We start from the raw sequence: 16,243 nt of genomic DNA, 5'->3' as shown, positions 1-16,243 counted from the left end.
GGAAGGAATTCAAGGAGACTGCTAGTATTTACCTCCGCCCTAACTTCATATCAGCTACACCCAAACCATTTCTGACAAATGTTTGCCTAAAACCTCAATGGGTGAAAACTCCCAAGCTTCCCCAAGCAACCCAGGGTCTAGTGACACGTGCGATAACAAAGATCTATCTAATGAGTCAACCAAATCACCCTGGAAAAAATTTGCTTCTTTTCCAATCCCCAATGGAGAAAGTATTATTGTCTTCCTTAGGACAGCTTTTGAAATCTTCCCATGTTTGAGAACTATCATGTTTCTGCTTGCTCCTTTTCCTTGTCATAAATAAACTAAATTATTTCGTGTCCTCTGTCTCTCTGATCACTCTTGAATCTCCTTCCTCCTATAATTGCCTGAATTTTTTCACAAATGTGGTAGAGAGAGACAATACAAAATCAGTAAGACATGATACTACAACCAAGTAATTACCATAGCAGAGCTGAATTCAGATCTTAGAGATCATATCCTCATTTATATATCCCAGGGTAAGAAGTTTATTTTTTGCAACATTGATGTTGCTTATGTACTTCTGTGATACTGTTCTGTGATACTGCTGGAACCTTTCCTACAGAACTGTTGTTTTGCCACGTATTTCCTACATTGTATTGATGCACATGATTAGAGCTCTTGTCCCTGCCAAGCAGCATTCTTGTTCTTTCCCATCTTTTCTCTGGCACCCTAAGAATATTTGAAGTTCTGATACTGTCATACACAATACTTACAATTCCCAATACTGTCTAAGCATTCAAGATCATTAATGAAAATATTGTACAGTACCAGGACAAGGACAGGCAGCATTTTCTATACCCTTCCAGTTAAATAGTCAGTAATGACCAAAATATCTCTTCTCCAAAGTAGAGAGTAGAGAAGAAGAGACTTCTAGAGTTATCCTCCTCTTTTTGAGTGAAATGGCATGGGGAAATGGAGACAAGAAGAAAGTAGAAATTAAATAAAGCAACAATTTCCTGTGATAAAATAGCTGCTTTTCAAATCTTAGGGAGACTTTGAAAGATTAAATAACATTTTGTTATAAATGTCAACATTTTTTAATAACTTTAGATTAAACATGCTTTCTGTCTTAAGGTTGTAAGTAGTTAAAGAAAATTAAATGTGTTTGAGAGCAAAATATCTCAAAAGACTCCAAGATACTACATGTTCATAAATGCTGATAATTGTCAGAGAATTCAGTTAACACTTACATTTGTGCACCACAGAACTATCACACAATTCAAAGAAGGAAAACATGTAAGATACAACATTGGACAAAAATGCAAAACTTACCGTACAAAAGTCAGTGGTGGTGTAGTGTTGTTCATCTTCTGTGTCACCATTGCACATCTCATATTCAACATATTAGAATTGTGCCTAATGTTCAGAAACCTGGCCACTGAACTCATACAATGTAAATGGCAAAGCTGCTCAAAAATATGATTACTCCTTCATGTACTTACTAGTCATTTCAGTTTAAAATTTGTGCATTTGATACACGAATACCAACACACACTCTAACAACTGTGCACTGATAACATTCTATCAATGTGGTGTTGCTTTTACTATCCAATAAAACTGAAAACAAAGGCGGTAAGAGGACTTCAGGGATCCTGGAACCTAAAAAGGTTGAGAAGTCATCACTCATGTCCCTACACAGTGACTCTGTAGATTTAAGAACCTGTTATTTATTTCTTCAACTTCCTTCTAGTTACATTCTTCATTCAACTCAAAATGCATCAAGAAACGTGATTCTTCAAAATTTGGTTTCCCACCATTATGAGAGCAACCAATTCTTGGAGTTGAGTTTGTAACAGCCTTAAGAAAACACCTGTCATGTAAAGAATGTGTGACCCTATCTTTCAGACTAAGAAAAGCATGAAATAAAAACCAAAATAAAGGTAAAGGGAAACTTACCATTAAACAAGTCACTAGAATGACAAAGATGCTGAGAAATATGACAACTGCATAAAATCCTTCTTTGCTCCAGATTTTGTCTGCTTCATGCTGGCCTTGCAAAACATTTTTCTTTTTTAAGCAATGAAACAGAAAGAGAGAGAAAAAAAGTTATAGAGTGGCATGCGCAGCTTAACTGGCTCTCATTGGGCATTAATCACTCTCCTCAGCTTTGTCAGCGTTGAAATTCCACAGCACATGGCATGACTTTGAACGCTGCTACTGGCACGCCGTGCCCACGCCCAGTCCATGGAGCAGAGCCACCCTGTGCTCCCAGTGCTGCGTGGGGATCTACGGCCCTCCATGGATGCCAAGAGAATCCTCCACCAGCTGTCACAGGCTGCTTGAAGGTAAAGCAAACAAGAGCGAGCACCTTTCTTGGAAACCACCTGGCTTGTCAGGTCAAAGGGCTGTGCTCCGTGTGGGCTTTGGGAGACTCGCTCTGCCTCTTTCTTCCTAGTGCTTATCTCCAGCCCCAGCACACGCACGCCAGCCTTCCCACTGTTTACACGCAACATGGAGCAAAGAGCAGGTTTGCCTTCATGAGCCGGGAAGGCCTCACACTGTCACCTCTAGATTACATACACATATATGTAAAAAATACTGATTTTGCTGAAAAAAATCTCATTATCTGTCTATCTATAATTCTGATTATGCTTAATCTCATTATCTTTGGCTTCCTGCTGATAGAACATTTCTGAAACAGCTGTGCACACTAAAATTTCCAGAGCTCCTGGGGAACTCCTGGGGATTAGGAAATAATAATGATTGTAAAAGCATTTATTTTTGTCTTTATTGCAGCATTGGGACTTGGTTGGACAATTAAATTACCAGAATTTCACTATGTTTTCCAACAGACATTTTGTAGCAGAAACAAATTACATGTATCCTTGGTCTAACTGCAATATATTACTTAGAATAAAGTATGTTGTCTGATGTTTCTGGGACCACAGTTCAGTAGACATCACCCTTCCAATTTTCAGCTACTTCCCTTTATTTTCTTAATTGTGTATTTTCAGCAGAGTTCTCAGACTGAGTAAAACCAACTTTCTAAAATTCTGGTTTCCATTGTAAATGGTCAAGGTTTTTATGTTTCCCTCTCGCTGAAATTCCCTAACGGTTTTAAATAATCCTCTTGTTCAACTACAAAGTTGTCTCCCCATCCCAATGTGGCCTTTTTTCTTCTCTGGGGATACTGTGCTAGAGGACTGGCAGTTTATCACAGAGGGAAGAGTTCCTCTACACAAAGATGAGTGGCTGCTCAGCGGGCCTGTAAAACTGCAGGGACCCTCTAACACTTTACATGGGTACATCATGCTCCAGCATCTCCTTAGCCACCCATTAGCCTGCTCTTTCACATAGCTAATGTATCAACTTTGTCTTCCAAAAAGGCAAAGCCTCCCAAAGCCAAGCCTCTTCAGCCTCCCAAACACCGAAAAGTCCCGATGATGATGAATTAATGTGAAAAAGCTTCTTGAGGAGTGGGAGATCATGGCTTGAGGAAGACAATAAGCTGACAAAAAATCTGCTGGGTGCTGGATCCCAATATAGTTTTCATGGTCCTCCTTTCAGCACAGGATTGTGTCCTGCTAGTTTTGAAAAGAGGTAGGACAATGCAAGACAATTCACAGATACAACTGCTACAAAATGCAAACAGTTAGAGAGGAATTTGGTAGCATGACTAATTTACAGAGACTTGCTTGCTTAAACAAATGCACGTGTGTAACTGAGAGCTGACATCTTTAGAATGGAAAGCATAATAAAGAAGAGTTTTCTTTGGAAGTAATAGTCCTGGGGACCACAATCGAAATCCTTCAGCACAACTACAGAAACCAATCTTGTAAAATTAGTATATTTGTGTGTGTGTGTGTAATCATGCAGTGTTTCATGGTCTTGGCTTTAAAATATTGCACGTATTGACAGTTTAAAAAGGCTTATAAAGTGTCAGTTTGATGTTTAATGAGCAACTTAAAACCCAGGGGTTTCAAAGAGAAGCTGGAAATCTTGCCAAATATCTCTGCAAAAATTGTTCCTAGACATATTTAAACACTGCTGCCACTGTAGTGGGGTACAGCTCTCTGTGCAATCTGCTACCTCAGCACAGCAAGGTCATTCTGCTGTGCTCATGGCACAGGACTTGGGTCCCAATACTGGCTCAGAGCCCAAACCTGCAGCTGCTCTACATCCAAGACTGCTCCTGTTGAGGTCCATGGGAATTCCATAGTGACAGCAGCAGCTGCAGCTGTGGCCTATTAGCTATAAACTCAGTGTTTGACCCTGAGTGGGTTACCTGATGGCTTTCCGGTGTTTCATATCTCTCAGGAGGAAATTTAGATAAAAAGCAGGATCTAAAGGAGAATTGGCTGTGCTGACCTTTTGTAAGTGAGTAAATGGGGCCGTTTAATACCTCTTCACTGAAAGGACAAATACACTAAAAAGTAAATGAAGAGCTAATAGGAATTTTAGTCACAGTGGATGAGAGACTTAAATAAACTTTAATTCACTAATGTCACAAAACTTTTAAAATATTTTATAACAGACTTCATACACATAACAGAATGAAGAGAATAAAAGAAGAGAAGACTTTAAGAGAAGGAATCTCTGTGATGTCTGTCTAGAGCTACGTGTGTTCAAGATACGTCTTTGCCAGATTTGTCTTTCTAACAATGATGTTCAAAGAATATTTAAAAATGCTGTAAAAAGGGTAAAAAACATATACCACAACTCCAACTTACTTGACACACCATTTCCAAACATTTTAGTAGTACCTTCACCTACTCAAGGAAATCTCTCTCCTGGATCTAATTGGTGGAGAGCAAAATCCTTACTTACGCTGCTTCCTAATGACAGAAGAAGCTGTGACCTCCAATAACTGAGTCATCTCACACTCACGATAAGGAACTGCTTCTTGAAATGTCAGTGCTGCTCATTCAGAACTTTGTTCCTTTGTCTGGGAAAACTGATAAGAGGGATAGTAACTGCCACATTCACTACAATTTGCTGAGGCCCAGGAAAAAAGCTAATTGGATGGCCAAATGCAAGGCAAAAACGAGATGATTCTTGTCTTTCTGAGGAGTATGCTGGAGGATATACTCAGACTAATTTACAAAAATCCGCAGCTAATAAGGTGGGGTAATATCAGAGTGGATGGAGTGGCAAGGGAATTCCAGTAGCTCAGGCAGCATCAGGTCTAGAGCAAACAGGGAGGAAGGCATAATTTCCTAGTATTTCCATTCCCTAAGGAGTCTCCAATCAGGCAAGTTTTTCAGGCAGAATGAGCCAGGGTAATTTAAACTGTTTAAATACAGCATAATTCAAGGTGCAGAAGAATCAAATGTATTCTTACAATGCCATTCAATCACTAACCTTATGGAAGAGTGCCTGCACCCAAGGGTATCTGCTTTGCTCTGAACTGGAACAAATGTGTTTTTTCTAAACAATTTTTATAAACTTTTTTTCTTTTTTTAAAGACACTAAAAACTCACTCTGGCTTTTCTGGTCTTATTATGGAAAAATAGTGGAGTATTTCTACAAGGAAGTAAAACGAGCAGCCAGCTTTTGATAATAACAAGAGAGACATTGACCTGAAGTAGTCACTGTAAAATCTGTGACTGAAAGATCCTGCTGCAGTATCAGGACCTGCCAGAAAAGGTAGATTTTCAGTGGACAATAGGTGAATTTGCAAATTGGGTCAGTTAACCCCAATTAGTCCCTTGGGCTGGAACACTAGTGAGAGCACAGCGAGCTGTAGTTCTGAGCTCAGAAGAAAGCTCACAGGGAGCTGGGGGTAGAACTCAAGATCAAAAAGGGTTCATGGAAGTTCACACTGAACAGCTTTGTTTTTTCTGCTCTTTTAACTAGCTATTAACTAGCTATTAATTAGCTATTTTAGCTAAGGCACATTAGGAAAGGCTGCCCAGAAATCACTTCCACCCCCAGTGAAAACATGGAGCAACGTGTGTGACCTCTCAGGCTCACAAGACACTGGATAATAGCCACTTAACCATGTCTCCCATGACAAAGTCTCCCCAAAGGCTCTACCTTAGGCACATGCGTGATGCAGTGCTGTGATTCCACATCCACACTGGCAGCCTGCAGTGCTCCTGTTCCTGTTGGGCGCTCTGGGTGCAGCCATGCAGGTGTTACACTACACCTGCCTTGCCCGATCACGGGAGCATGTCCTTGTGCTCTGCTTTGTTCCCAGGTGCCTCTGTCAGTCCAGGCTGTTGTAATTTCTAAGATACTGGTTTTGATCCCTTGTCCTTACAGCGACTTACAGTTTCTGTATACTTTAAGTGCATGATTGCTTCCTTTGATTTCTTCTCTAGTATGTTAATATCACATACTTCAAAGGCAGCCTCTTTGTGCAAGGAGGCTGTAATGGTACATTTTGGGATTGCATAATTTTGGTATGAACTCTGGAAATTTCTCCTTCAGTGACACATCTCCAGCTGGAAGTTAGCTTAGCTCTCAAAACATAGTAACCCTTATTTCATTTACTGGAACTTCAGTTACTTTTGTCATTCAAAATCACTTCAAGTTCTCTTCTAGTAAATTCTGAAATCTAGTAGTATTTTATTTTTAATCCAAGCACAATTTAAAGACATTAGGAAACCAGGATTCCCACATCATAATAACACAGACTAGCTAAGTAATTGAATTTAGTCCTACCATGAAGCAGCAATTTGATACTTTGTTCTGGAGAGGCCTGCTCTTGACTGGTACATCCCATGGAGCAGAATTCAATCCGAAATCCCACTTCACACACAAACTTCAGACCATAATAAAAGAGCAAATCCTAAAACTACAATAAGCCATTGGAAAAGCAAGGAGATATGAAAGGTATAGACATTGTCTTGTACCCCTGAAATGGCAAGGATTCCGTTAAAATTACACATTCCCACCAGTACATATCTCATTCTACACCAGGCAGTAAAGTGCTCTAGTGGTTCCTACAGCAAAGACACATAAGGAAACTGCTCTTTCAGCTACTGCAGAATAAGAAACTGGGATGTCATTTTGAGACAGGCAATTTACTTGAAAATAGATCAACCAGTGATCAACGCTTTTGTGCTGATGTGAACAAGCAAATTATTTCTGTAATGAATGGAAATGTAGTTCCAGGTACCGACATTCACTGAGACTTTTGCTGTTTATGGTATAGTATGGGCTGAGACTTTGAGCAGAGCAGTTTTCCATGTGGGTTTTCCTACAAAATCTTGGTAAAATTTCTTTGGACAGGCTAATCTCCCTCAGCATTAACCCTATGGGGGTCTAGTTTACACTAAACCTTGCTAAAAAGAGTCAACCAAGCCATCTCAGGAGAGGTGTCTCACAGATGGGATGGACTACCTGTCAAACATATCTCTTTTTTGTTTACCATAGAGAGAGAGACAGCAGACTTTCAAGTCTTAGGCAACTCTTACTGAAATACAGCTGAAAAAGGAGACAAATTCCAGCCCTAACACCTCTGTGTCAGCCACCCACCAAGATGAGAGTAATGCTTCTTTTGTGCACAGATACACTGATAGTGCACATACAATACTGGTCGTGAAGCATTCGTACTTTTGCTAGAACAGTGTACAATTTATTAGCTCATGATTTAATCAGGATTGATAGCTCAGGAGTACACACACACAATGGGTAAGATAATGTGTCAAAGCTATGTAAGGCTTTGTATAACTATACCTTCCTTCAAAGGTTTGCCTGTTTTGTTTCAGTTTGCTGTTTGGAAAAATTTGTTCTTAGAGCAAGTTGAGGGAAAATAAGTGGTTAGTAGCTGACCAAGTAAAGATTATATGTTGCTGCCTTTTAGATGTTGTTTTCTGTGTAGTCTTACACATGTAAACCATTTACTGAGATCCAAAAGCAACCTATTAGTGTAAAGCTGCATTATTTTTCAGGATCAGTGCCTTAGCTGTATAATCTGCTATCAATTGAAATATTAAAATAATCTCTTGTGTCTCCAACAGTATTTGAAGGAGTTATAGACTGCACAACTTTCATTCTAATAATCCTTTTCTAAATTATTAGCTACATTTTTTTCAGAAAGAAAATACAAATATCTGAGCACTCCAGATTATTGAAATGTATCTAGCTCAAGATGAGCTCTTGAGTTCAGAGCTTGTTTTTTTTCCAGCATCTCTTCATAGCTTGATGACATTTCTCCATTCATCTATTACTCATGTAAGTTCTTGCCCCATGTCTACCTGAAGTGTTATTTGTAACTAAAGTACTAGGAATAGATAATTGCATCTATCCCAACCATCAGACTCGTGCTTCAGATACAAAGGAAATTCTGACCTAAACAGCTCAGGTTGCTGATGGGTGATATAAAGACTTTATTTGACGTTTGGAAACCACTGCTTTGCTTTGTTTTGTATTAGAACAGCTAAAACAAGAATCTGAATTTTGACAGTGTAGTCTCTGCTTTGAAATGGATTTTTTTTTCCCAAAAAATGGATGAAGTTATACAAATAATAGCTGTAAGTTTAATTTTGCCCTCTATTTGGAGCAGGTAAAGAAAAATCTCTCACCAATCCTGAAAATAGAAAGAAGCATGGGTGTAATGTACAGATTCAATTTTTCAAAATCATGTCAGACACAAGTTACATGGGTAGTAATGGTGACACCTAGATTCTGCATTCCATTTATCTCTCTACTGAAACTGTTGTATCTTCTTACCCCCATTAATAGACCAGAATTCCTTACGTCCACTTCCTTTAAGGCAATTGGTGCATGCTTAGGATCTAAACTCTGATTTCAATGACAGCTCATCTGTGTGAGGAGGACCTGGACGTTAAAGAGTAAATAGCCTAATGAAGCACTACTAAAGTTGTTTAACAGGGCTAGTTGGATGGATCTGGCCTAGTGGAAGATGCACCAGCCCGTGGCAGAGGGGTTGAAACTAGATGATCTTTAAAGTCCTTTCCAAGCCAGACTATTCTAGGTTTCTATGATAATTGCTTTATAGTAGCAATGCTATCATAGCCTATACATTTTCTGCCTCATGCTTGAGAACCTCAGCCAGAAAACTACCGAGGATGTAAGTGCCTCATCTGTATCAAAGTAATACAGGTTAGAAAATTGATAACCAACCTCAGGGGAGACCTCTGTTATTCCAAACTGGGATAAACTCTGATGCAAAATGTTGATATTAAGGGAACGCAGCACTTCTTCAGATGGGAGTGCCTCAGAAATTCCTGGCTTCCTGTTCGGTGGGGACACAAACAGTTCTACACAGTTCTTCTTCCCCTAGGGGAAAAAAAAAGCAAAATCATAGGAGGGGTCTGACATTAGATAATCTCTGCTGTCTGTAGACTGCAACTATAATTCCAAAAACAAAAGCATGGAACATAAAGGTTGCAACCTGCTCTGTGAGGAGAGCATACCTTTTCCCTGTCTCTGTAAATCCCAGCAGACTGTGGAAGAAAATGCAAATCCTATACATGGGCATGTATGCTTTGTCTCAATCACTATTGACAAGGCAGACTTTTCCTGAGTCTTGTGTCATTAAACAATCAATGTAACATTGTGATGGGAGGAGCCATGGGATGGGGTCAATGGCAATGTGCCAGCAGGGATTTTAGCAGATAGTTCATCTGAGCTGAGCTGATAGAGGTTATATATCATACATACATATATATATATATATAATATAGCTTAGCATAATGCTGTGATATTCGTACATTACTTTCTAGCCCCTTGTCAACACACTGCCGACACATACCACAATGAAGTCCTTTTAGTTGACTGCAGTGCAAATTAATATGGTACAACAAAATTAAAGGACCAGGGAAGTTTTGTTAACACTTAATGGGTAACCTGAGGATGTCCACTCTCCTATCTATTAATACTTGTCCTGGTGTCTTTGATGCCAGTCCTGGCAGCCTAAGAGGTTCTGTATTAGAAATGTCAGTGATGCTCACTCTTTTTCAAGGTAGCGAAAGAAAAGAGAGTTTCTCTGTTGTGATAGACTCAAATAGCACCCGAGACCAGTGCTTCAGACAGCTCTGATGTCCAAACAGGTTGTGGGAACCTTGGCTCCCCAGGGCTATGGCCAGCATAGCTGACACTGTGGGACAGAGTTCAGACCTGGGGGATTTCCTACACATGAGGCAGGCATGGAGCTGCTCCCTGCATTGCTACCTGAGCAGGCAAGAACCTCACCAGTCTGGTTATTTGCTATTCATCGTTATGGGATCAGTTCAAACTGGGATAACCCTGATTTCCCCTGCCTCCTTCCCATCACCTTGAATGTGCATCATCTCTACTGAAGTGAAGAAAAACACATCTTTTGCTATTCTTAAAACACCTTTGCATAAAATACTCTTTTCATAAAATACTCTTTGCATTCAAAAGAGAGCTGCACAGAAAGGGACTCTTGCAAATGTGTCTGCCCTAAATCTGTCCTCTGTGGTCTCACATGCACTGCTGGTCCATCTGCTCAATAAGAATGGTAAGGACAACTGGCTACTGGTGGGACGTGAAGAAACTGATTTAAGGCTGTGGTTATACTCAGTCTCTGACATGAGTAGGTGACTGCTGCTGGGTGAACATCACTGGCACCAGGCAAGGCTTGGTGGGTATGCAGCACTCCCAGTGTTTTGTGCCTCCTCTGTTTATGAGTTTCTCTGCCCATTAAACGACCTTTATGGGAGAAGGATGTACTGGAAACGTTAAGGAGATACTGCAAGTTAATATTTCCTGGCACACTATGTGCTGTTACATGTAAGAGGTTAGCAGGCTCTCTTCTCTCCCTGTGCCCATCCACATCCTGGCTTCCAGACTCCTGATCACTTCTGAGAGCTGCTCCCTTGGGAGTGAGTCACCTTACCTCACTTCAGTTGTCTGCCTCCAAAAGTCAGCAGAGAGAGACTGGCATCTCTAGAGAATTATTTAATCCATCCTAATATTATCGGGATGGATCTCAATGCCTCTTCTCCTGCAGTTACCATTCTCTATACTGCTTTTACAGGGAGCCTAGATGAGCAGACAACACTGAAACAAGGCAAGATGAATTTTGATGTGCTCTGCTTGCTTGTCAGCACTCTGCATGAGAGGAACTGTCTCATGTTAGGATGAAAAGTGGGAATAATGTCTCCTAAGATGCATTTGTCTTCCTTGTGAATTTTGACTGTGCATGATTTTTAGAGCAAATAGGGGAAAAGTTTGCTTGCTTTCTTGTATCGTTGAAATATTAACTCATAGAAAAACCTTTACAGGTGTTGAGAAGACTAATTAATAATAGTACTTACTGTATTCTGGGCTATATGCAGGTGCAAAATGACATTACCTCTTCCCTTAAATCACAAATGAGAGGAGAAAGCAAAAAGCAATGGAGCCAGTAGGAAAATGAACAGCATGTTTCTTCTGTTTATTTACATAATTTCTATAGAGCATAGTAAGAAAGCTACTAGGTGATTCAGTATGTTGAAATACACATCTCAGACTCCAAAACATTTCTCATTTAATTGTGCTTTTCTCTGAATATGTCTTTAAATCTTTCATTCTGGTCAATGCAGGGGACAAAGGAAATTTAGCATCGCTTGTCACGAATGAGTGAGATCCCTGAAGAACATGAAAAGGGCTGCAGTGCATTCCTATTGATCTTTTTCGCTGTATTTTTGTGCGATCTTTTCTCACAGAGACATTACTTGAAAGAGTTTTATAATCTTTTTGATGTATACAATCCTATCAACCTTTCAATGCAGAAAATACTTTTATGCTGAACCTGTCAGTTTTCTTCCCTAATATTCACCCTGCATGTAGAATAAAATAACTCTTCTTCCCTCTGCAAAGTGAATTGAAGGCTAGCAATACACACATGATGCTGGGTTTTCTTGCTTCATGGTAAAACTGTCATAAAAAGACAACAGTGTTAAATATGCATACACAGAAAACCATACAATGACAGTTGATTAAAAAAGCCTTTTCTGCTAGAAGCAAATTTATCACCATCTTTTGCCAATAAGATGCTGTAGTCTACAATATAATTTTTGAGGACAGATTATTATAGCAGAATAACAAAGCACGAATAGTAATATTGTGAGATGACATTTAATTTACTAATAGAAAGTCTGAGGATAAATTGTGAAGATGCCTTTGAAAGGAAGAATCACGTGTATTTTTTGAGCAATATTCAACCTTTGAGAAACAAAACATGGATAAGGTGTGAATTTGAAAAAGAACTGCATTCGAATGAAAACTAAGGGATAAGCAATCTGCTTATGAATAGGACAAAAAAGAGATTTATCTGGCTTAGCTGACAATGGTGTCTTTTCAAAAGAAAATTTAAATAATTTTTTATGGGGATCAATTTTTCTGTAGTGCAGTTGAAAAAATGAAATAATAAGTATTCTTCTGTCCTATTTAATTGCACTCTTCCATAGTGACAGGAAAATAAATTTAAGAGAATTTAAAGAAACAGGTACACTTCAATACACACAGTCTTTTGGTACTTACAATGAGTCTGTTGATATGAACTTGCTGAGGTAACAGTCCCAGTGCTGCTGCCACTCCTTGGCGAAATATCCGAAGCAATGTGATATTCAGCTTGTTTACATCCATTTGCAGTGTCTAAAAAACAAAATCAGTTCAAATGAACTCCTTGCTCAAGACATTTAGTTCTCAAGACGACTGATCTCTGGGGCTTTTCACTAAATTGTTGTTGGGTTTTTTTCCTGTAACAATAATCTGTGTAATCTATGTGCATCACAATATATAATAAGTCCAAAGGTAAATTTAAATACCTTAAATGCTATTCATTAGCAAAGTACCACCTTTACCCAAGTACACTCAGAAAGGGTTCCAGATGGTTTCAGCTTAATTCCTTGGACAGGTCACAGTGTTGAAGATAACACAATTACTACATTAGAAATAAAGTCAAGCATTAAACATCAATGCATCCTTAAAGAGTGAGATGTTGAGTTTGCACAATGAAGATTCTTTTGGAATATTGTCGTAGCATATCTCCCTGAAGGTGAAGAATGAGTCAGACATAGTGAAATCATACAATTTTAATTTTGATTAGCAGTTTCTGAGATCAAAAATGAAACATTCTGGATAATTCCCCATTCTTGAATTTCCTAAAGCTTCCTCACGCAAGTCACAGGATGAGACAAACTATAGCACTGAAGCATTTTCTTTCCCTGTGCTGGAATCAGAGTGAAATTTAGAAGTTTCCTCAAGTTCAGATTCTTTTTGTGAAGTCAGTGGAATTTTACCCAAGAAATAATTTAGGTTCAAATCTTCTGTGTCCAAGAAGACCCAGGTATTGGGTCTCCACATGATGCCTGGTAGACAGTACTTCCATGTGGTACTTTGGGGTCCGCTTCCTTGCTTTCATGTCCCTTTTGCAGACAATATGTAGTGGAGAAGAGAGGAAAGATGACTATGTCAGATGGCCACAGAAGCATTCCAACGCTTCTGGCAACTTCTGACTTAGGAAGTTACTAAGTTCTGCCTGAGCCAGTTGACTTGAGATGAAAAAGATTAATTTTTTTATTTTAAACTTCCTATTTAGAGCCACAGGCCAGCTTGCTGCTCTGAGGAACCAAGCAAGTATTCTTCCTTCCTAACCAGAGCTGCATAAAGAGAATTAAATATCCGTGGGTCAGATATCACACTGGGAATATGGCTATGGTTCAGAAAAAAAGGAAACTTTTTTCTCAAAGAAAAACAACATCACACATTTTGACTGTTGCTCTTTATCAGTATTTATAAGCTATAATGTAAAACCATAAAATACTTGCTTTCCTTTTCCACTATCAATTTGATTTTTCTGTCAGTACTGAGTGTTTTTCCTTCTTTTCCTCCCTTTTTCTCATTTTTTTACACCACTGGGATTGTCGGGTCTTGATGCATGAGATCTGCTCTTACCACACAGCTGAGCTTTATTGCAACTTGAAGTATGATAAGATTCTTCCATTTAAAATACGATGGCATTTTCAAAATGCAAAATCTTCTCTTTGCTTCTTCTTGAATTAGACATCCTCAGTGCTTACAAAACTGCTCCAACCCTAATCACCGAATGTCGCGGGTTCGGTTTGTAACCGGGCAGAAACACCAATTTAGTGCAGTGGTTTGGTCCAAAATACTCATTACTGTTTATCTGCTGTGAGATAAGAATTAGGAGAAATGCAAAACAGGCACCAAACTTGAAAGAATATAAAGAAGTTTATTAACAGACCTAAAAGAAGAAAAAAAAATTATACCACCTTCAGAACTCTCCTCCTCCCCCCACCTTCCTCCCTTCTCCCACTGACAATGTTCAAAGACAACCCTTAAGATGTTCAGTCTGTTTACCACTTCCATAATAACCTTGTTCAGTCCATTTAGAAAGAGAAGTCTCTTCTTGCTCATGCTATGAAAACATTATCACAACGAGACAGCCGCCCACTTCCAAATATTGTTCAGTCCATTTAGGAAGAGGAGTCTCTCTGCCTGCGTGTGAGTCCTTTCCCCCGACTTGCAGCTTTTCCCGCAACTGCTTTCGAGGGTCCACTCTTGAAGTTTTTTGGGGTACAATTTTAAGGTTGAGCCGTTCAGAAACAAAAACAGAGGCCCTTCTCCTTCCCTGGGAGCAAAGGGTCTTCATCATCTTCATCTTTAGGACTATCTCTGGGAGCATCTCTAGGGACTGAGGTTTTCTCCTTTCCCATTTGGAGCAAAAGTCCTCATCTGGTTCATCTCTCCCTGTCCAAACTTCTCATGAAATTACAGCTGCGTCAGCATCTGCCTATCTCAGCGCAGGTGCTTTTGCTCACGAGTTGAACACTCCACCCCCCATATCTTCATGGAATTACAACAGGATACTCTGATATATCATAGCTTCACAACAGACTTTCAGCTTTAAGCATCTCCTCTCTCTCTTCCCTCAGGTTTTCAGCTCTTCACAGCAATAAAAAGGGTTAATCTCACCTCAGCCTTGCAGCTTTGCAGCTGGAATGTTGAATTTTTCTTATCGCAGTGGAGAGGGGGAGAGCCGAGCCGCTCCGGCTGCCCACGGCAAGGCAGTGGGGGGGGGGGTTCCATGGCTGGAACAGGTCCATCGGCTCCAGGATGGCCGTGGCCCGGCCCGGCCTGGCCCAAGCAGGGCCTGGCCGGGCCCACTGGGCCCTGCTCGGACCCTGCAGCCGCCTGTCCCAGCGCCGGAAACGAGAGAGAGCTTGGAGGGGGAGTTTGCCTATTCTTAAATGTGGATCACAGAGGTGGTCACAACTTTAAGTGGCTTAGAGAATTGTCCATATTCAAACTGGCCAGCTGATAGGTTCTATCAGTTCCCAGAGGAAACTGTAAGCACCCCTTAGCAAGGACGTCCCTTCCGGGACTATGCTTGCTAAGCTATGACACCGAAATATAGAGATATCTTGAGAGGGAACATAACAGATGTGAAGACTTTGTCTTCTGTACCCCAGACTCATGGAACACCTGAGAAGAACTGGTTTGGAGCTTTGAAGCTGTCAGTACACTGAGACAGCCTGGTCTGAAGATCTTGAGTAAATGAGAAAGGGAGTTTCTGCTGAAATAGAAAGACTGTCATGAGGATCCCTAGAGATCCATTAGGATAGCATAAAGAGTGTCTAAGTTGGTGACCCTGAGTTATGGGGATAATAATAACTGTTGTTAGTGAGCAAACTTAGCAGGCATAAAATCAAAATACATTCATATAAACCTGCTTGAGCCAGGTATCATAACACAGTAATAGAGATATTGTTAAATAGTGTGTTAAGACCTCACTGATAAAAACACGGAAATGAAACAGCCAGAAAAATATCTAGCTTCAGAGGCAATAGAAGGTCTTAAAGAGCCCATAAAGAGGTAACAAATTCTCACAGATTTAGTGTACTGGGATTGTGGTTCATCATACCCAGGGACAGTAAAATGTGGTGAAACTCCATTATCTTCAAGAGAGTCACATTTCCGCCTACCAGGTCTGAATTCGGTCATTTAACAAATATTCATCCGAGGCTGCAGTGTGTGTGTGTGTCTCTGTAACAGTTCCATTGTCCTTCGTGGTCCTGGGGAAAGCCTGAAGACTGCAGCACCCTGTCAGTCTGGCATCAGCTGCTTAAAACTCTCACCTGGTCTTGCAGCCAGAGATTACAGGACCCTTTTAGAAAACCTCTTAAATAGAAGGGAAGAAATTTGCCCTTAAGCCTTACCTCAGGATGCATCTTGTGCAGCTATAAAGATTTTTTTAAATTTTGGGGTTGCTTTTTTATTTTTGCTTTTTTTTTTTTTGGTGACTTTTCCTCCCAAAAAA

The 16,243-nt window shown here is 40.0% G+C and overlaps 1 protein-coding gene across 3 annotated transcripts in view; it reads right to left on the bottom strand.

Annotated features, from left to right (window-relative positions):
• Nucleotides 1–16,243, bottom strand: part of PTPRR (protein tyrosine phosphatase receptor type R) — a 142,341-nt gene that overhangs the window by 56,211 nt on the left and 69,887 nt on the right. For 2 of the 3 annotated variants that reach the window (XM_032106739.1, XM_032106740.1), the window contains exons 3-5: nucleotides 12,442–12,555; nucleotides 9,076–9,231; nucleotides 1,939–2,049 (exon numbers count right to left, since the gene is read on the bottom strand). In XM_032106739.1, the coding sequence (XP_031962630.1) occupies nucleotides 1,939–2,049; nucleotides 9,076–9,231; nucleotides 12,442–12,555 (381 nt within the window). The remainder of the gene's footprint in view (nucleotides 1–1,938; nucleotides 2,050–9,075; nucleotides 9,232–12,441; nucleotides 12,556–16,243) is intronic. The other variant, XM_032106742.1, reaches the window with a different exon arrangement.

Source organism: Corvus moneduloides, chromosome 4 (assembly GCF_009650955.1).
Source record: "Corvus moneduloides isolate bCorMon1 chromosome 4, bCorMon1.pri, whole genome shotgun sequence".
Taxonomy (NCBI): Eukaryota; Metazoa; Chordata; class Aves; order Passeriformes; family Corvidae; genus Corvus; species Corvus moneduloides.
Note: the sequence above shows the minus strand (reverse complement) of the source record. Positions and strands in the feature narration are given on the sequence as shown.